Source organism: Rana temporaria, chromosome 1 (genome assembly GCF_905171775.1).
Source record: "Rana temporaria chromosome 1, aRanTem1.1, whole genome shotgun sequence".
NCBI classification, from domain to species: domain Eukaryota; kingdom Metazoa; phylum Chordata; class Amphibia; order Anura; family Ranidae; genus Rana; species Rana temporaria.
In genome coordinates this window covers 526,587,448-526,609,012 of record NC_053489.1, presented here as the reverse complement: position 1 = coordinate 526,609,012, position 21,565 = coordinate 526,587,448, and the positions used below count along the sequence as shown (strand labels likewise).

Genomic DNA, 21,565 nt, shown 5'->3' with positions numbered 1-21,565 from the left:
TTGGAGACACCCGTAGTGCCAGTCCGTCACCACTGGTAAAATCACCAGAGGGATATGCTGTTAATTACTAGAATAGCAATAGGCGCTTTGTGTAAATGCATCCAGCATCACCACTCTTGCTCCACAGATGGCAGGACCAGACTGCTATTCCACTCCACCAGGGGGATAGTACCAGAGTTATCAGCATAGCGTCGCCAACTAAAAACAATGTTTTTGCTTATAGTGTAGTAGTTCAACCACCTGCCGACCACCTGTCGCAGTTGTACTCATCTGCGCAAATCGCCGTAGGTGTACGTCGAGCTCATACAAAGTGATCTGTGTGTGCACCACCAGGGATGCGTGCGCTCCCATTTTCCAGCAGGGGAGCCAATCAGTGGGTCCGGCGGACTCTATGTCCGCTGACCTCCTGCGATCGCTCCCCGCAGTGACAGAACGGGGATATGCCTGTGTAAACAAGTCAAATCTCTGTTCTGATTGGAGATTACACAGAAAGACGGATCTATGTGTTGTCCCAGTAAGCCCTTTTCCCATACAGTTAGTCACTTGATCGCCCCTGGTGTTAACCCCTTCCCTGCCAATGCCAATTATACAAAAACACTGCATATTTTTAGCACCAATTACTGTAGTGATGTCACTGGTTCCCAAAAAAGTGTCAATGTTTGTTTGGTGTCCGATTTGTCTGCCGCAATGTTGCAGTCCCGCTAAAAATCACTGATCGCCACCATTACTAGTAAAAACAAAATGAATATTAAGAATGGCATAAATCCCCTATTTTGTAGATGTGCTAACTGTTGGCGCAAACCAATTTATATACGCTTATTGGGATTAACAAAAAAAATATGTAGCACAAATTGGCCTAAATTGATGACGTTTTTATTTATTTATTGTTTTTCAAAAATGGCAAAACCGACGCTTTTTTTTTTTTTTATAGCGTAAAAAATCAAAACTGCAGATGTGATCAAATACCATCAAAAGAAAGCTCTATTTGTAAGGAAAACTTTGGGTACAGCGTTGCACGATTGCTCAATTCAGTCGAAGCGACGCAGTGCCATATCGCACAAAATGGCCTGGTCATTAAGGGGGTAAATTCTTCCGGGGCTGAAGTAGTTAATATTCCCAAATCTACACAGCCACCATAAAAATAAAAACAAATATCACTTTCATAAGGGGCCACCAAACCGACAGAGAATGGCGGCATGACCGCTAGCCCTTCATAGTGTAGGTCTACGTATGTTTCACGCAAATACGCGTCATCAGTAGCTGTCTCTGGTTCTGCGTAAGGGTTTTCTTACACAGCCGATTACTTTCTTTCTATAAATTCCAGGTCTGCATGTTTCTTTTATCCTGGCTTTGAATTCTTATGTAATTCACATGTTGGTGTGTATTTATTTTTATTTTTTTATGTGCTTATGCATGAAAAATAATCTTTTTGCACATTGTCTTCCTAGGTCCCAACAAACATCAAAGTGCTGTGACCTGTTTACAGTTTAACAAGAACTTTGTAATAACCAGCTCAGATGATGGGACTGTAAAACTGTGGGACTTGAAAACGGGTGAATTTATTCGGAACCTGGTCACGTTAGAAAGTGGTGGAAGTGGAGGTGTTGTGTGGCGAATTCGAGCCTCTAATACAAAGCTTGTTTGTGCTGTTGGAAGTAGAAATGGGACTGAGGAGACAAAGCTGCTGGTGCTGGACTTTGATGTGGACATGAAGTGAAGGCTGGGGAAATTCATTTGTCCAAATTTATAGACTATGTAACACCCTCCTTTTTATTTTTGGCCTCCCACTTCTTACCTAGTCCTTCCCTCCAAAAATATCCATTGGCCTCTGTTAACAGGATCTCAGCTTTGGGCAACATGAAGCAGACCTACATACGGCAGATGAGAAGACATCTTGTCACAGCAAAGACTTAACGTTTTGATGTGGACTACCTTTTTCTTTTGTGAAAAGGAGGACTCTCAAAATGAAACCAGGTGCAATTATTTCTGAATAACGTCTTCAATTTGTTCACAAGGCAGCACCCGTAGTCTACATGAGATTCGGCGGACTGTCCTTAAAGCTAGACCTTAACTCACAGCTTCACAAATCGCTGGTTGAATTTGCAAGAGAGCAGTTGCAACAAAGTCATTTTCTCTTTTTTGGAAATGCTGAAAAAAATTACTGTGAATTGTTTTTGTATAGTTCTGTCACTTTTTTTTTTTTGCCGACTATTGCCAATGTCAGTCAATCACAGTATTAGCCTCTGTTTCTCTTAACTGTTGCTTCCATCTACACTATTCAATGCATACATTGCTCTGGGGTGGCAAGCTTGTCTTTATGTTCTCAGACGGATATAAATCTTGATGCTGGTGCTAGCAAAGTAGGTCTTTATAAATGGGATTGTTGTCCCACAGCTGTACTGTATTCCCAGTGGCCAAACATATTTATGCTGCTAAATGAAAGGAGAAAAAAAGCAAAATTTTTTTTTATTATTATTTTACTGCTGTGACGTTTTAGTCCCAGACTGAATTCCAAATTTCTTCTAGTTTGGATACAGAAAAAGACTTTTGCCACTGAAATTTGTTTCCACGGTGCCTCTAAGAGGCCGTAAGTGGGACAGTTTCAGACAATTAAGAGTGAAGTTTGCTTGCAAAAGAAAAATAATGAAATATGAGTGTGTGCAAAGCTTATTTTCTTGTTTTTGAGCAAAATGTAAACACATTCCTTGGAACAAAGCTGTTGTAGCCTGTTCCGTTGGGAACTTTTTGTTGTGAGGCTGTGGTGAATGTAACAAAAATGCATTACAACTGACAAAAACATGTTTTAAAAACAAAACAAACAAGAAAAATCTTACTGGTTAGGCTCAACAAATTACAGTATTCGAGGGGTAGACAGCTGTTACAGTCAAATAGGGCATGTTGAACGAGTGAAGTGGAGAAGGCAAATGGAGAATTTTTTATTTTATTTTTTGTGGTGCAAGCTTCACGTGCAGATAAAGACCATACAATTGTCAAATAATTTGCCTCATGTTCCAAGAGTCACAACTCAAGCTGAACTGTGAAAAGTGGTTTAACACTGTATCCTATGCGATATTTTGGATTTGTTTCTAAGACTTTTTTTTTTCCTCCTCATCCTATATTTTTGTTTTATTATTTATAGTCTGGTTTTAAAATAATCAGATTCCATTTCGTTCATTTTGCAGTTCTGTAACAACCTGATGTGATGGAGGAAAACATTGTTTAAAGGGATTGTGTCTATGGTTTGATTCACTTAGAAATTTTATTTTCTTATAACTTAAGTGCAATAAAATGTGTTTTTTCATGTTACACATTTTAATTTGTGGTGTTTTTATTGTTTGTTTTGCTTCACTTGATTTTTCTAAGAAACACAAATACTTTAAAAAAATATATTTTTTATTTTTCATAACGGCATGTTGCCAGAGATAAACGGTGCTTTTTCCCTCTTGCTCATTCTCTTACATGTATGCATAAAGTACTTTTCATATTTATGTTATTGTGTTTTATTGATATAACACTGATGTTTCAGTGCTTTACACTGAACTATTCATACAAGTTGCCCAGTGCAAAGATTACAATATATTATTATTTTTAAAATATATATATATATATATATATATATATATATATATATATATATATATATTATTGGTTAGGTGGAAGCCAATTAAGCCTGTGTTTTTGAATTGTGAGAGTGGACACAAGATCACCTGGAGGAGACCCACATAAAGAGAGATGGTATAGATCAGGGGTGCCCAACCTTTTGAAGAGGGAGGGCAACTTGGTAACCAGTCGAGGACCACAATGAGTGGAGCAGGCAGATGACAGGTCACGTCTACTCTATCGGCCCTCCGATCCGCCCAGATGAAAGGGGACCAATTCCCTTCTGTTTTTCGAATTGGAGGTAGGCGGCCGTAAACAGACATCTGTCGCTCTATAGAGGTTAATTGAGGGTCCCATTTGGTCGGGCTGATCGTGTGAAAAGGGCCTAAGACTGCTTTCACACTGATGTTCTGCGGTATACCCACACCGCGGGTACAGCGTAGTGCACCTGTGTCTATCCTGCGGGTTAGCTGAACTTTGCCGTAGACTCTGCCTATGGCAAAGGCTGACGCTGTAGAGGAAGCATCAGCTATGGGGCTCTGCTCCGCAGCCGCTTTCTTCCTCTACCACCTGCTTCATTCACAACACTGATGCTGTGGTATGGCGGGTCGGCAACCTGCGATCTGGGCTTGCCAACCCACCATTTCAGCGCAGGAGGTCATGGGCCACATCAGAGGGCTCCGCGTGCCACTGGTTGGCCACCCCTGGTATAGATGCTGGTAGGATACTTGGTGAGAAATGAACCCCAGTGCATCTAGGTCACAGTGCTGTCCATAGTTCCTTTATAGCAGATTAACTTTGAAGAAGAAAGTCTATTTATAACTATTCTAATAATATGTATTTTCAACCTAAGTATGTGTTACTCTTACAGTGTGTTTCTGCTATACATTTTTCTCTCTCGCATCTGTTATGTTTTTTCTGATTTCAAATAGATGCAGAGACTCCTAAAACTTCTCTTTGGGATCTTTTGGTAATGGTCCATTGGTTACTTTGTGGTATTGCATTATGCCACTGATGGCGTGTCATGGACAAAAGTGATGAAGGCTATATGTAAAAGGGTCATTCTTGTGTAAGGGGCAGTATGCTCCATTCCTGTGCTTATCACAGTTTCTGTCATGACTATATTGGGTCAAATAAAGTTGGAATTGTAGGTTGGCTTTTTATATACATGGTAAATAAAGGTTGACCTTGTTGATGCCATTTATTGGGAAGGTAAGGATCAAGCACGTTTTGCATAATAGGCTGAGCATACCATAATACAATGATACTGAAGTAAGTGACCTTGTTCTCTTTCTATAAAGTGCCAATTCAGAGTAAGATGACTTCACTGAACTGCATAATGAGATCTCAAATCAAATGTCATTGGTTTTGGAATGCGTGATCTCTTATGAACTCCTGTTTAGGCCTTTCAATGCAAAGCAACTAGGGCTGCAACTAACGATTATTTTCATAATCGATTGGTCGGCCGATTTATTGTTATACCTTAAAAATAGTGTGGTGTATAATTTAGTTAATATGTAAAGTTAAAAAAAGGCTATTTTTTTTTAAATATCTATATGCGGTGGTAAATATAAATAACTCCACTGATAACAGACAGAAGAGATATACTGTATATACTATTAGAGGTTGAATCTGGTAAATATCATCATAGTCAGAGATCACATTTTTTATTTAAAGAAAATAAAAAACATAGATGCATTAATATAAAAAAAAATTGGCTTTAGAACAAATAAAAAAAAAATTATTTAAGATGTATTTATGTGAAAAGCCTGAAAATAATTGATGGCGATGTCCCTTTAACCCATTGTCTACCAAGGTATGTTTATAAATGGAACTAGGGTTAGAGGCAAGCTTTAAGCTTGGTATCGATTTTAATCGCTGGTGAAAGGGCTGTAAGATAAGTGATACGGGCGGCATTAGAAGTTTGCTGCAGTCTGTTTAATCTTCAACATGACCACTTACAGGGCTAGGAAACACTTTTCTTATGATACAAATTTCACCTTTTTAGTTTTTAAGTTTAAAAATGTTTATACATATGCTGGGTACATAGTAGTTTCAGACTACTTTCATTGAAATTCGGTTTTTATATTTGGGTGGATACATATGCTAGCCAGGAACATACCAACAGGAACATAGAGCAGTGTGAGCAGAGGGCTTAAAGCATTTGTACAGGATTTTTTTTTTTTTTTCGTTTAAAATAACAAACATGTCATACTTACCTCCACTGTGCAGTTTGTTTTGCACAGAGCGGCCCCAATCCACATCTTCTGGTGTCCCTCGGCGGCTGTCTCGGTCCTCCCCGCAATTAGTAACCACAGTCATGCGAGAGCTCGCATGGTGGTCACTAATTGCGGGCGCGCTCCCGTGATACAGCGAGCGGCCATAGCGGCTCACTGTATCACTCGGCCCCGCCCCTCGGCGCGCCGTGTCACTGGATGTGATTGACAGCAGCGCCAGCCAATGGCTGCGCTGCTCTCAATCCCATCCGCTCTAGCCAATCGGCTGCCAGGCTGAGCGGCGAAGAGGATCTCGGGACCGCACGGGACTTTCGAGGGGTCAGGTAAGTATAACGGGGGCTCGGGGGGGGGGGGCGGCGGCGGCGTTATGCAATGTTTTTTCACCTTAATGCATAGATTGCATTAAGGTGAAATTGTTTTTTTCATTTACAACTCCTTTAACTTTTGCAGCTCCTTCACTGTCCTGGAGCAGGAAAGTGGTAGAGAAAAGTCAGGTCACCATCCTGGCACTGCTATCTGGCAGGGTTGTGTAAATCTGAATAAAAAGAAAAACAAATCCTTTGACAGGTAAAACTGCATTAATTTATGTATTTCAAAGTGCTAATAACATCTGAGTTTTGTTTTAGTGTTCTTTCCAACAGGAGATTTAGGCTCCATGCACCCTGAAGCTGATAAACTAGTTTATTGGCGTTTTGGCTTTTTTTCTTTAAAGCCCATAAACTGCACTCTGTTGGCCTATGTGTCCATGCACACATGGACGTTTTTTAGTGTTAATGAGCAGTGGAGTTTATGGGCTTTTTTCTGAACGCCAGAAATTTGCGTTCAAAGTGTTTTTTTCGGTGGGAAAAACGCTAATAAACGCCGTTTTTTTATCCCTTGGGGGAAAAAAAAGCTACACTGAAAAACACTATTGCAAAAACATTAAAAAACTTTGAAAGGCTCCCTGCAAAGCCACTGGGGGTTTTTTTTATAGCTTTTTTTAGCTTCCAGTGTGCATGGAGCCTAAAGGTACATGTAATGGGAAAAACATGGGCTTACACTGCGTTACTAGGAAAATGTCAAGTGCCTGGTTCCAGTGCTTTCTTGAATGTAACAAAACTGGAAAAAGCATGCAGGAAGTAAATGAAGGTCTATTGTGGTTTTTATTAACCGTTCGGTCTCCTATGGAACAAAATAAATGCAGTACTTTGTCCCTGTTGCTCAGTGCTCTCTAAGTGTGGTTAAAAGGTCCGACCTGCCCCCACCTCCTACCGTGACCAATCCAACAACTAGGATGGAGACTGCCGATTCATAACTGTGTTCAAGTGTGGACAGGGAACATAGAAAACTATTGTTTACTATGTGTTCTTGTGGAACCCTGTGGCTTTCTAGTGCAGAAAAATGCAGATCTCTGCAGAAGTACATACCCTTGGAACTAAAACCTACTTCAATGCTCAACAAAATAATCTTAGAACAGACATAAAAAAAAAAAATATTTAGCAATAAATGTATAAACAGTAGCAATAATAACTATTATATATTGTCTTGAGAACTATATGTTGTCACCTTCATCATTCTCTTGATCATGCCTCTTGATTCTTAAGTCCCTCACCTGTAGCGAGCATGCAACCAGTGAGCCACTTATTATGCATACTTTTTCCTGGTTAGTGATTTAAATATTAAAACTACTTTGTCAATATTACAGTTGGATGAATATGAGCACCAACAGCCCTTCATTCACCTTAAAGGTTTACGTTAAACAGAACATAGAGCACTACTCAATATTGGCCAAATGTCTTCTTTTTTTTTTTTAACATATGGATTCTAAATTTCAAGAGGGTGTGTTGAAAACGAGGGTGTGGAATTACATAAGGATACTACACAACATGAAATCTTGAGATTTAAAATCAAATATCTTTATGGCCGTAAGTGCTGTATCTGGTATAATATTTGTTTATTTACAATTACTTGGAGAACATCTGTTCCCAAGGACTCCAGGTACAGAATTCTTCTAGTATTAGAGACCTTACATAGAAAGTTAAGGTCAAATGAGAGGAGAATCTATCACATTGCTCGAAAAAATGTATTACTTTGTTGATTGAATATTATGAACAACAATTGAGTGTGATAAGTAGGGAAATTGATATTGTTACTGAATCCTTATTGCTTTATAAACAGACGAGCCTGCATGAAAGGAGAATATGAGATTTGTCAGCCAACAGAAAATCTAAATAATTTAAATCCTCAGTAACACCCCTTTCACCCTGGGGTGTTTTCAGGCGCTTTAGCGTTTAAAAAAAAAGCGCCTGAAAGAAGCTGGATCTGCAATCCCAATGTGAAAGCCTGAGTGCTTTCACACTAAAGTGCCTGAAAAACACTCCCGGTGTGAAAGGGGTCTTAGCGTTAAAAGAAGCCCCCGAAAGAAGCCTCATCTGCAATCCCAATGTGAAAGCCTGAGTGCGTTCACACTGAGGCGCTGTGCTGGCAGGGCGTCAAAAAAATGTCCTGCAAGCAGCTTCTTTTCAGCGCTTTTGGAGCGGTGTGTTCACCGCTTTTAAAATGCCCCTTCCCATTGAGGCTCTTTTTTTTTAACGCCAAATCGTTGGGTGCTGGCAGTGTGAAAGGGCTTTGAAAGCACTCGGGTTTTCGCATTGGGATTGCAGATGAGGCTTTCAGGTGCTTTACAGATGCTTTTTTTTAATGCCAAAGCACCTAAAAAAATACCCCAGTGTAAAGGGGCCTAAGAAATAGGGTAAGTTTGAACGGGACAGTTATGCTTATGTCTCGTGGAAGTCCTAAAAATTGAATAGTTCCGAACAGTTTCGATACTAGAAACAACACTATGGGAACTTCAACATTGTAAGAATGCAGTATTTCATAGACTGATTAACAAGACAGTAGAAACCCTGTACGTTTGGTACACCAATATACCTACAGTACAATAGAGTTCAAAATTGGAAATACACTGTTATCATTGTATGTTGAAGGTCCGCGAGGACTGGCTTTTTGGTGATAAATAAAAAATTTAAAAAAATAATTAAAAAAATTAGAAATACTTGTTCAACTTAATTGATTAAGCATACCAAGAAGGATTAATGAGTAAGACCACAAGTTTCTTGAAGCCACTATTATTTATGGACTTCCAAAATCAGTCAGAGATCGCCCGGGATACTTATTATTTGTGGATGGGGATCTCTGACAGAGAAGGCGATTGCTTGACAAGGCAAAAGAGAAATATGTACATACCAAATTTGTGTTCAAACTTTGGATATTTTTTTCCAGGACACAATACATTTATGTGTGATGAAACATGTTTTTGTTAAGCCCAAAGAACAGCTTTTCCAACTTCTTTTTTGAATGATAGGGAGAAACAGGTGTTTGGGGATGATGGCTTGTCAATGCACCTATCCAGAATTTTCAGATGGTATAGGTACATCAACAACATACTCATCCTCTGGCAGGGAATGAGAGGGGAGGTGGATTAATTTGTTAATCTATTCCAAAAAATTGTATGAGTACATGTGATGCCACTTGGAGTTGCTCCTGAAGACAAAGCATGCTCTGAAATATGTTTAGTTTTATTGATTGTAATACAGTTGGGGCTTTTGTTTATCTTTTTTATCGTGATTCACCTCCTCATTCTTCACTTTGTGGACTCCCAGCAGGACTAATGTTGAGCACGGTGCACCCAGTCTTGGCATGTGTTTTTTGAAGATCTCTTGGAAGTTTACTGTGAATTCCTCCTATTTAAGCTGGTCAGTTGGGACACAAATTGGTGTTACCTCTGCCACGTGCCAACGTGAGCTGCATGCATGGTTTACAATTTACCTGTTCGTCTCCACTCTCCTGACACTCTTGGATGCGCTCCGCTTTTGTTTTCTTTACTTGTTATAGGAGAATTGGAACAGTGGAAACATCGATACTGAATAATGGAGTTGGGGTGAACCCTGCTGTTATGAGATTACACTCACGTCTGCTATTGAACCTATTCTTTACAGTGCAAGTTCAGATGTGCAATTCGCACCATAATTGCATGTATATTTATTTGTGTTAATTTCATAGGCATCCAGTATGATTTAGAGATGCAGCTTCTGTATATTCATTTAAATGTACAGTATATCATCATTGTTGGACTGAAGGTCCTTGAGGGAAAACGCACAGCTACTGCTGATACCTACTGTGTACACATAGTATATTGGGGAAATGTGGCGGGTGAGCATTTAATGGGGATAAGTATATCTGCATGTTTTTATACTTTGTACAATCATTTTTGTTTTTCCTTTTGAGGGACTATGGCTGGGAATAGTTTATTTTTCATACTGTAAATTGATATTGCTAGTTTGTATTTTTTTCAGTGAAGCTTCATAGTATATTTTATCTTGCATATTTTGCTTTGTGACAGTCCATGGCTGTCCCCTATAAGGTATTTGGTATGTACCGTGTTGTAGGGCAATGGTCCCCAAACAATACCTTGCTGGTTGCCATTACTGGGCCTCTACAATGAGGACCCCCTGCATGCAGGACTTTCTCATTGCAAGCCGTGGTGAAGCCACACTGTATGTAGAATGTCAGAACAATTTCATCAACTTGCAATGTAATAGGTGCCATTGAATGAAGTGGTCTCCTTCCTGATGATGCCTGTGTAGTCAAGCCTTGATGTTATTGAAAGGAGTCATAAGGTAAGTCTTGCTGGACCCCATTACCCATTGACAAGGGGGCACCACTTCTCCCACCGATGTCCAAAGTTTTTTTTTTGTTATTAAATCCCACTGACCAGACACAAGAGATTTTTATTTTTGTACGGTACTCTCTTTTATGCAGCAGGATTTATTTATTTTATGTCTAATGACGACCGACCAGTCACAAACAGTGTGGCCTACAGCAAACTAGTTTAAAAAGTTTGCAGACCCCTGATGGAGAAATTATTTCATTGATTGTTGCCAACGAATTTAAACAAATTCCACCAAAACCTAGATAGGGTGCCATATAAAGAAACAAGGTTTTACCTCAACTGACTTAATGCTATAGTAATGTAATTGTAAACTGGCCATATGGCCAACCCCGTTAATTTTCTTTCAGGAAATGTGATCTTCCATAAAGGTGATATCGCTTTCCAAACATTTGCTATTGCTTTCCAAACAGTTGCTATTGATTGTTACATACTCACTAGTCCAGTATATACTACAGCTAAAATATGTAATTGTGAGTTTCGTACTAGCGCTGGATTATGCACGCATCTGTTTTGATCATTGTGCCACACCACAAAGACTGGGGGCTCCATGGCGAAAAAGCATTTATAGCAAACTATTTTTTGTAACATTTTTCAATATTATTACATTTGTTATAGCTATAAGTGTTTGTGTGATCTCTTTGCACATCACGAGAAAAAAAACTGAAACAATCCCTGCTGTACGGTCAAAATCGGTTCCAACACCCCCTCCCTTGACACATACCCCTTTAGAAAAAAAAAATCTACATAAAGTAAAATACACCTACAAAATTAGGCCTCATGCATACTGGGCATTTTTAACATGGCTATTAGGGGCATCTGGCAATTTATTCATTTTTGCCTCTAAATGCCACTGCGTGTTAGCCTATGTTTCCATGAAACAGTTTTGGAACAAGGTCATTCAGGGCAAACATGCCAAGGTGTGACCTCCCCCCTTCCTTTTTATGCATGACCAATCATCTTACCCACACCTGATCATTATACCTAGAGGGTGCAGAGGTCAGGATTAGATCAATTACAAAGTGCAAAAATAATGTACAGAATGCAGCAGTCAGGAGTGGATAAAATACAGTGTGTAGGGGTAAGGTGTATGCAATGTTCAGGAGTGGGTAAACTACAAAGTAGAGGCCAGGAGTATATACACCCCCTAGTGCCCAGCAGTACCCCCATGAGGCATTTCACACCTACAGTATACACAAACACTCACATATGTACATAAAGCCACTCATTTATGTTCCTCCCTGACCCAAGTGTCTTCTCTTCTTGTTCATAATAAGTAGGTCCCCCATACTGTATGGTTTAAATGCTCATTTAGTCTAGGAGCAGAGGATTAAGGTATATATAAAGGCCAGGTTCGCCTTTTAATTTAAAAATAAATGCATAGTATTGCACCTGTGATCAGCAGATCACGGGTGCAGTGTTAGGCTCCTGCACACACTGCCTAAAGCTCTGTACCTATACCTCGATACAGGCTCTTATTGCAGAGCTGTAGGCAGTGTGAATGAACTACAGGCATGCTGATCAGTGTGTTCGTAGTTAATTTAAAGGATAAGTTCACCTTTTATACCATGTCACATGTTACACCCATATTCAGGGTGTAACATGTTACAAACGAACCGACCCCCGCACTCTGATCTGACAGCTAGCGGGGATCTTCGCGTCACTCCTTCACAGTGTCCTGTGAATGAAAAACGACAAGGTCCAGCAGCCTTTGGGGCAGTCGGCTTGTAGTTTTCAATGAACTACCACAGTGCTGTGGTAGTTTGTTTATTCTTCTTGTTAGCATGTATAGGCTTGCTCGTACAAAGTACAAGCAAGCCAATACACTGACAGATCTGCAGGAGACCTGCATGGCACCTGCAATCTGCTGATGGCTAGTGCAATGCTTTACAGGCTCCTGCATTTATTATGTATGCTGCAGTGGCGGACAGGACTTGTAGTTTCTACATTCACAGATTCCTTTGAATGAATGATTGATGTGGGTGGAGCCCTGCACAGCTACGCTGTTTTCAAAGTGTCCACCTGCTGTCACACTGAGAGGGCAGGGGGGGCATGCTGAGGAGGAGAGGGGGGCAACAAGAATGTTACACCCTGAATAATGGCATAGCATGTGTTCTAAAAGGTGAACCTATCCTTCAAGTTGGTACACGTGCCCAGGGTTTCTTTTGTTCAGATTGCTGACTAACAGGTTTTTGCATCTACACAAGCTATGTGGATGCTGGAATCCCCGCTGGATGGGACATTGTTTCTGACAGTGGGAACTCCTTACTGTCAGAATAAACTTAGTGCTGCAGCTGATTGGCTGCAAGATGCTGATCTAATGATAGGCAAAAGTCAAACAGGGGAAGTTACACACAGATTGAAATTCACCCTGTGCCTGTTGAACTGGACAAATATTGTGTGAACCCAGCTTTCTCTTTCGTTCATGGATGGACACAGCCTTAATCTTTACATAGTGGGATTAGCCTATCTATCTTTAGGAGTGACTAGGCAGAAGTGTTAACTTCAAAGCCCAGGGTGCGGTCCCACTGACTATATCCCCTCAGCCTGCACCAAGCAATTCAGTTTTTTCTGCCTAGTCTAAGGAGAAGACATGACTCCCTTCAGGCCCATGGCTTGGAGGCTTTTAGTTTGGATTCATTTTTTTTTTTTTTTTTTTATTTATTTAAGTTTTTCCTGCGATCTTCAATCAACTGCTGACTGGGCAACAGGCTGGATCCCAAATCCTTGTATTCTTCCCAGTTTCGGCTATCGAGTGTGTGCCGACCATAACTGCGCGCTGGGTCGTCCACGACATACCCATCGCTCTATGGGTGGCCGGAGAGCTATACGCTCCAGGGCTTGCATCGGACCGGTCTACAGGGCTGAGTTGCAGTAGCCTGGCCGACAGCCACCTCCGTTGCCATGCGGTAGATGTGCTTCGATCAACTGCCGACTGGGTGACAGGCTGGATCCCAAATCCTTGTATTCTTCCCAGTTTCGGCTATCGAGCGTGTGCCGACCATAGCTGCGCGCTGGGTCGTCCACGACATGCCCGCCGCTCTATGGGTGGCCAATGAGCTATACGCTCCAGGGCTTGCATTAAGGCCTGTCTACAGGGCCGAGTCGCAGTAGCCTGGCCGACAGTCATCTCCGTTACCATGCAGAAAATAAATGCACTGTCCAAGATGCTTCCAGCATAAACCCACAGGAAGGGTAAGTAGCTACTACCTTGCTTTAGCAAGAAGTCAGAGCTGGGCATCCTTGTAGCCTCTTTCTCCCCTCCCCCCCTCCTAGGCTCTCTGAGCTAGCTGCTGGGCAGGGGTTCCTCTGGGGAGCTTCACTTGGGGAACCATAAGACTAAATCGGTGCTGCGTAAGAGATTCTGTTTTTTCTGTGTGTCTTGCTCCATGCTGTTGGCGGCCAGGTTGTTGTCCATGCTGTTTTTCTTTTCTCACTGGCGGCCATGTTCTGTAAGCCGCATTTTTCTGGCAATTTCTGCTGAGCTGTACTGACTGCTGCATTACTCTGCTGCACCGTGGTTTTCTGCATGGATCAGACCATTTAAAAAAAAACGGCAGATGAACAGATACACGCTGCGACTGAACAGTCTGAAAGACTGACAAAAATCGCAGCCCCACAAACAGCCTTCCATCCCAGCTCTGGAGAGCACAGATCGACAGATACACACTGCAGGCAGCAGCTCTGCTAGCTAAACCATCTATTACGGCTCCTGGGTGGTGCGTCCTCTGAGGGGGGGGGGGAACCCCTTGTCTCTGCTGCAGCCAGCATGGCGTCAGAAGCAGACGCTTTTTCCCCCGAGACACCTGAGCTGGCAATTGATGCCCCTGCACCCGATTTATCGGTGGACGCTAAGCGGCGATCCTAGATGCCTTCGTAGCCAAGGTGGAAGCAGCGCGTGGGAGAATAGGGGCTAGAAAGCGCCCCCTCCCTCCACCATCTGCTGGGGACAACTCAGATGCATTACCGGGTCCAGCTAGCACTCATGACCCTGGCCCTGAGGTATCTGAAGATGCGGACCAAGAACCCTCTTGAAGAGAACTTCTTGAAAAGATGGACCTCGCCCCCGCTAGTGGACCCTCCTGTGTCCGGATTAAACAAGCTCCACCATACCAGTGGAGGGGGCTCCCGCCTTCAAAGACCCTGCGGACGAGAAGGCTGAGGCGATCACCCGCAACCTGTACACAATAGTGTGTTGACGGTATGCCCAACCATAGTTGGGGCACTGGTCTCTGACACGCACGGAAGGGGCAAAGATGCTGCTCAATGGGTTACAAGCATCGGGCTTCCTCGAACGTTTTAGCCCTAGCTGACCTACTAGTACAAGGCCAAAAATTCATTTATGAAACAGCCTTGGTCACTATTCCTCTGCTGGCCAGAGCTCGGGTCAGGCGGTGGCGTTACGCCATCTACTTTGGTTAAGATTTGGTCCACCAACCAATCTTCCAAGACAGCCCTGATGGACTTGCCCTTTAAGGGCGCCAGACTTTTTGGAACTCCCCTGGATGACATAATTAAAGATGCTACAGGAGGTAGAGCACACTGCTCCCACAGTCCAAAAAGGGGAAGGAGCCACGCCGTAGGCAAGGGCCCTTCTTTACCACACACAAGTGTTTTTTCGTCCTTCCAGTGCGGCGGGTAAAAGACCACAGGCCGATAAAGCGCCTGCTCAGGGACTGAGACGTCCCTGGATTCGCAAACTCAACAAACCTGCAGACAAAGCTAAGTCCGCATGAAGGTTTGCCCCCACCCATCTCTCAGGTGGGGGGACGTCTTCGCAAAATCGCGACCCGGTGGACATCTCGGGTCCCCGACCGGTGGGTTTGCAAAGTAGTGTCTTCAGGGTATAGGATAGAGCTTCTATCCTGCCCACCAAACAGGTCGAGAGATCAGGAAGCCCTATTTAGGGCAGTTCAAGACCTGCTGAAACGCTGGGTGGTTATTCCTGTCCCAGTACAGGATCAGTTTAAGGGGTTTTACTCCAATCTGTGCATAGTACCAAAGAAGGAGGGCGTTCGCCTAATTGTGGACCTCAGGGCCCTCAATTGCTTCATGTAGGTACAAGATTCCGGATGGAATCGGTTCGCTCTGTCGTCACTGCCCTCCAGCCGGGGGACTTTCTGGCATCCTTGGACATCAGGGATTCCTATTTACATGTCCCCATATGCACAAAGCATCAGACTTCTGCGCTTTGCGGTCGGGGAAGACCACTATCAAGTTGTGGTTCTCCCCTTTGGCCTGGCATCGGCACCAAGGTGATTGCCTCAATTCTCGCTCTACTAAGACAACATGGCATCGCTGTCGTGGGCTACTTGGACGACCTGCTTCTGAGGGCCGCTTCAGCCTCAGAATTAGAGGTGAGCGTGTCTATAACATCAGACCCTCAGACACTTGGGTGGCTACTGAACATTCAGAAGTCAGTAATGGTAACGACTCAATGCCTAGTATATCTGGGATTGATTCTGGACTCCTCGGAGGCAAAGGTTTGCTTCCCTGTGGAAAAGTTGCTATTGGAAATGGCTATTGAAAGCCAGGTACTAAGAGACCGGGGCCTGTCGGATTCTGTGATTCCTACCTTGAGGAAGGCTAGGAAGTCCTCCTCTAGGAGGATTTATTATCGCACTTGGGTGGGCCAAAGAGCTTGCTTTGGCACGATTTAAGGGGCAGATATCTGCCCTGACTGTTTTTTCTTTCAGCGACCCCTGGCGACTCACTCTCTAGTGAGAACATTTGTACAGGGGGTTCGGCATGTGGCCCATCTGGTCCGTCCTCCACTACCTCTGTGGGGATTTGAATAGTAGATGCACCTTGGCGTCTACCACTACGCGAGGACCCGCTGTCGGAAGGTCCCATAGGTCATCCTGCTTTACAGTCAATGGCTTTAACGCCATGACCTCTAGGTGCCTCAGAACTACTGTTTGAGAACATTAGGGAAGTTCCCTTGTTGACACTTTCTCAAAGTGGTCCCTTTGGTGGCTGTTATGTCAGTTAAGAAGGGTTCTGAGCTGGCAGCCTTGTTATGAAAGGCTCCCTTTGATCTTCCACAAGGATAGGTGGTGCTGCATCCGCAGCCTTTTTTCTTCCTAAGGTCATTTCAACCTTCCATCTCAAGGAAGACCTTGTACTGCCATACTTGTGTCCTCATCCGTCGAATCCTAAGGAGACGACGTGGCATTCCTCGGACGCTGTCCGAGCTCCGAGTAGATACTTGTCTGTTAGTGAGTCTGAACTCCGTCATGGAGCAGTGTTTGTTTCGGTGGCTGGTCCCAAGAAGGGCCCAGCGGTCTCATCGGCCACTATTTCGAGGTGGACCGACAGATCCTGATCAGGCTTACGCCATAAAGGGTCGGGCGCCTCCCTATCACGATGCATTTGACCAGGGCAATGGTGCGTCTTGGGGTTTCTGACATCAAGTGTCTGTTTCCCAGGTGTGTAAGGCAGCGACCTGGTCGCCCGGTCACACTTTTTCACTAAACTTTACAAGTTGATGCGAGTGCATCTTCGGATGCTTCTTCGGCCGCAAAGTTTTGCAGGCAGCTGTTTAGAGTTACAACTCAGTTGAGGAGCTCTGTTTTGGGGTGAAGTTTTATTTTTATGCTTCCTACCCCTCATTTCGACACTGCTTTGGGACGTCCCACTATGTTAAGATTAAGGCTGTGTCCATCCATGAACGAAAGAGAAAATAGGATTTTATGCTCATTGTAAAATCTTTCTCTGAGTTCATGGATGGACACAGCACCCACCCCTCTTTGTCTGTACTGCTTGCTACGAACTGAATTGCTTGGTGCAGGCTGAGGGGATATAGTCAGTGGGACCGCACCCTGGGCGGGGCAGTTCTGCTTTGAAGTTAACACTTCTGCCTAGTCACTCCTAAAGATAGGCTAATCCCACTTAGCCAAGATTAAGGCTGTGTCCATCCATGAACTCAGAGAAAAAGATTTTACGGTGAGCATTAAATCCTATTTTTCCTTATTCCTTGCTTCTGCAGGCTCTTTCCAGCGCTGTGACTTGTTACCCTCAGTTTCTATGTAAGTTACTGCCTGTGATCACCCTCCAGCCTTCTCCCTTTACAGTTAATGTTCATGTATGCTATGTGATCATGTCAAGGCTTTGTATGGCGGAAGAGAGCACTGGAGCATGGAATAAGAGAAAGAGACATACACACTCACACACTTTTTATGCTAAGATTTTTTTAATAGGTTAGGAATCACTGGGACTTCTGCGGTGCTACATAGATGTATTCCAAATAACACTAGATCTTATAAAAAAATGTCTATGTGGAATACATCTATGTAGTCATCAGAACGCCCAATAATTCCTAACCTATTTAAGAAAGTTATGTTCTTTTTTAGTAACCCTGCACTGCAAGGTTCAGGGCAAGCTTAGAGCACAGCATAACACAGGGTGGAAGGAAGAGAAGGTCGGGACTCATGTGGGGAATATGCAGTCCGCCATCTCTCCTACTTTTGCCTCTGTATGCCACCAGAATAAAATTAAAACAAAACAATCTAAATGAATTTGAAGTGCAGACTTTCTGCTTTAATTCAAGGGGTTGAACATAAATTTTAAGTACAAATTTTAGTAACTGCAAACATTTTTATACACAGTCCCCCCATTTTCAGGAACTTAAATGAATATAATCATAAATAAAATGTTCATTATTAATATTTTGTTGATAATTCTTCACTGGCATTGACTGCCTTTAGTTGTGCCTTCAGCAAGTGAAATTAATGCTTAATTGCGTTGAGATCAGGTGATTGACTTGGCCATTGCAGAATATTCCACTTCTTTTCCTTCAAAAGCGCCTGGGTGTGTTTTTGATCATTGTGAAACGTAAGGATCTCGCGCCAGCTAAATAATGTACTTGATTTAACGTGTATATATGGTGAATAGATAGATAAATACCTATGTGATAAGCTGCTCCCCAAAAAAGTCAGTGAACTGAAATCAATTGGTGGATAGTGCAATACAGGGGACGCTACAATTAATAATAATGCTAACTTAAGTGTTATAGAAATATAAATAATATAGCCAACGATGGTTAAATGTGTGCAATTTCCAGAGGTACCACCCAGCTGGTGGATTTATACAAAGTGAAAAATGCAAGGATTAATATATAAATAAACAAATGTCCATATAAAATAAATAAACAAATGTCCATATAAAAATGAATAAAGTGCTTGTGCTCAAATATCTTCAAACTTCGCTGTGCAAAAAGTTTCCACCTTCACCAATTAAGGGATGGCACCCTACCAGATGGTGGTGACCTTTTTAATTAAAAAGAGGTCAATAGTAGCTTTGTGTCACAATGGACTATATATGCAGCTTGGTTCCTTTGGTTCAGCCTGACTTCAACATCATATAGCGGGACAAAGAAAAGAAGAAACCGCCATAGTATAATTCCATTTATTTTAAAAATATAAAAGAACACATTGCAGAGAGGCTCCTTACTTGTGTTTGTGCCCGTAACTCGGCACTGAGGCTGTACGGCTTGTAGTTTTAGAGAGATGGCTTCACGCTGGGGAAGCTGGCGTGCATTCCACCTCTTAGTGCAGAGAACCAGCGGGACCGGAAGTGAATAGCTGTGCGTGCCCAGGTACTGTTTTTGATAATTTGATCATTGTCCAGCTGATTCCGGCTGAATCTTGGCTGACAGTATATCTCTAAACACTGCAGAATTAATCAGGTTGCTTCTGTCACACCAATGGCCCAGTGTCACTGGAAGCCATGCATGCCCATGCCATCACTCTGAAAGTGCCACCATATTTTACAGATCTTGTGTGCTTTGGATCACAAGCTGTTCCAAGCCTTCTCCACACTTTTTTCTTCCTGTCATTCTGGTACAGATTAATCTTCGTTTCATCCATCCAAAGAATGCTTTCCCAAAACTGGTCTAGCTTTTTTAGATGTTTTTTTGGCAAAGTCTAATCTGGGTTTTTTAATCTTCAGGTTTATGAATGGGTTGCACCTTGTGGTGAGCTCTATTTGCTCCCCTGAAGTCTTCTTTTGTAGACTTTGACAATGATATGCCCACCTCCTGAAGAGTGTCCTTCACTTGTAAATGGGTTGTTCCTTACCATAGATAGGATCCTGCGATCATCCATCACTGTTGTCTTCTGTGGACATCCAGGCCTTTTCATGTTGCTGAGCTCACCAGTACATTCTTCTTTCCTCAGAATGTACCAAACTGTTGATTTGACCACTCCTAATGCTGCTGCTATCTCACTGGTGGATTTTTTTTTGTGAAGCCTTACAATGGCCTAATTCACTTGCATGGACAGCTCGTTTGCACGCATAATGTAGGTTCACAGCAATAGATTCCAAATGCAAATACCACACTTAATCAACTCCAGACATTTTACCTGCTTAATTAATGAAGAAATAACAAAGGCGTAGCCCACACGTGGCCATGAAACGGCTTTTGATTCAATTGCCCACATAATTTTGGTCCCTTGAAAAAGTGGGATGGCTATTCTTAAGAGCTGTAATTCCTAAACCCTTCCTCCGATTTGGATGTACATACCCTCAAATTAAATCTTAGAGTGCGCACTTTTAGCCCATTATACAACTATAGCTTCAATATGTTTTGGTAAATACCTGATAAAAAAAATGTACAAATATATATGGACTTAACTGTATATGCACAAAAAAATGCAAATGAAAAAAAAAAAACATACATATACATTGGGTATAGAAAAGATTCACCACCTTTAAAATCACACTCTGTTGCTGTGTTGTATACTTACCTGCTCTCTGCAGCGGTTTTGCACAGAGCAGCCCCGATCCTCTACTTCTCATGTCCCCTGCTGGAGCTCTGGGCCATTCCTCCTTGCCAAGTGCCCCCAAAACAAGCCGCTTGCTGTGGGGGCACTTGTGCATGCTCACTCCTGAGCCGGCTCTCTCTGTCCATAAGACGCAGAAAACATGGCTCGGTCCTGTCCCCGCCTTACTGGCTTTGATTGACCAATGGCTTCTGCTGCTGCATCTCAGCCAATCAGGAGAACTGTGAGAGCCTCAGGTCATCGCTGGATGGATATCAGGCCTTGGTGGGTGGATGAGGGGGAAGCTGCACACCAAAGGTTGTTTTTTTTACCTTCATGCGTGAAGGTAAAAAACCTCCAGCCTTTAGAAACACTTTAAGTGATCGTTTAACCACTAAAGAATCACCTAACGCCGATATACTTCGGCAGAATGGCACAGCTGGGCACAGGCACGTACCTGTACGTCGCCTTGAAGAGCCCAGCCTTGCGATCCAGTCTGAAGCTCCGTGTCTGCACCCACAGACCCGATCGCCGCCCACCTTCCCTGTTCTTCTCTGTGGCAGTATCACTGATCGTCTGTTCCCTGTTATAGGGAACGAAAATCAGTGACATCACACCTACAGCCACGCCCCCCTACAGTAAGAAACACTCCCTTAGGGCACACTTAACCCCTTAGCGCCCCCTAGTGGTTAACCCCTTCACTGCCATTGTCATTTTCACAGTAATCAGTGCATTTTTAAAGCACTTTTCGCTGTAAAATGACAATGGTCCCAAAAATGTGTCCGCCATCATGTCGCAGTCATGAAAAAAATCACTGATCACCGCTATTACTAGTAAAAAAAAACAAATATTAATAAAAATGGCATAAAACTATGCCCTATTTTGTAAACTATAACTTTTGCGCAAACCAATCAAACGCTTATTGCGATTTTTTTTTACCATAAATAAGTAGAATACGTATCGGGCTAAACTGAGGAATTTTTTTTTATTTTTCTTTCAAATAGTTTTTATTAGTATTCGTCAAATACAACAATACAACAGTATCAAAGTACAATGGGTATACAGTGCAGAGTAACATGTAAATTCTCAAAGAGTTCAATGCCGAGCCACATACTGCACCAGCCAAGTATCCACAAAGTGGATATTGAGACGGTAGGTAAGGTATGAGCATAATACAGTTATGCTAACATAGGGGGGGGGGTTACGAGGAATAAAGAGGGGGGGAAGGGGGAGGCAGAGAGCATCAAGAGTATACCAGC

At 42.7% G+C, this 21,565-nt stretch overlaps 1 protein-coding gene across 2 annotated transcripts in view; it reads left to right on the top strand.

Annotated features, from left to right (window-relative positions):
• FBXW7 (F-box and WD repeat domain containing 7) overlaps positions 1-3,310 on the top strand; it is a 241,703-nt gene extending 238,393 nt beyond the window's left edge. For both annotated transcript variants that reach the window (XM_040331902.1, XM_040331901.1), the window contains one exon: positions 1,449-3,310. In XM_040331902.1, the coding sequence (XP_040187836.1) occupies positions 1,449-1,717 (269 nt within the window). In that variant the 3' untranslated portion in view covers positions 1,718-3,310. The remainder of the gene's footprint in view (positions 1-1,448) is intronic.
• The last annotated feature ends 18,255 nt before the right edge of the window (positions 3,311-21,565 follow it).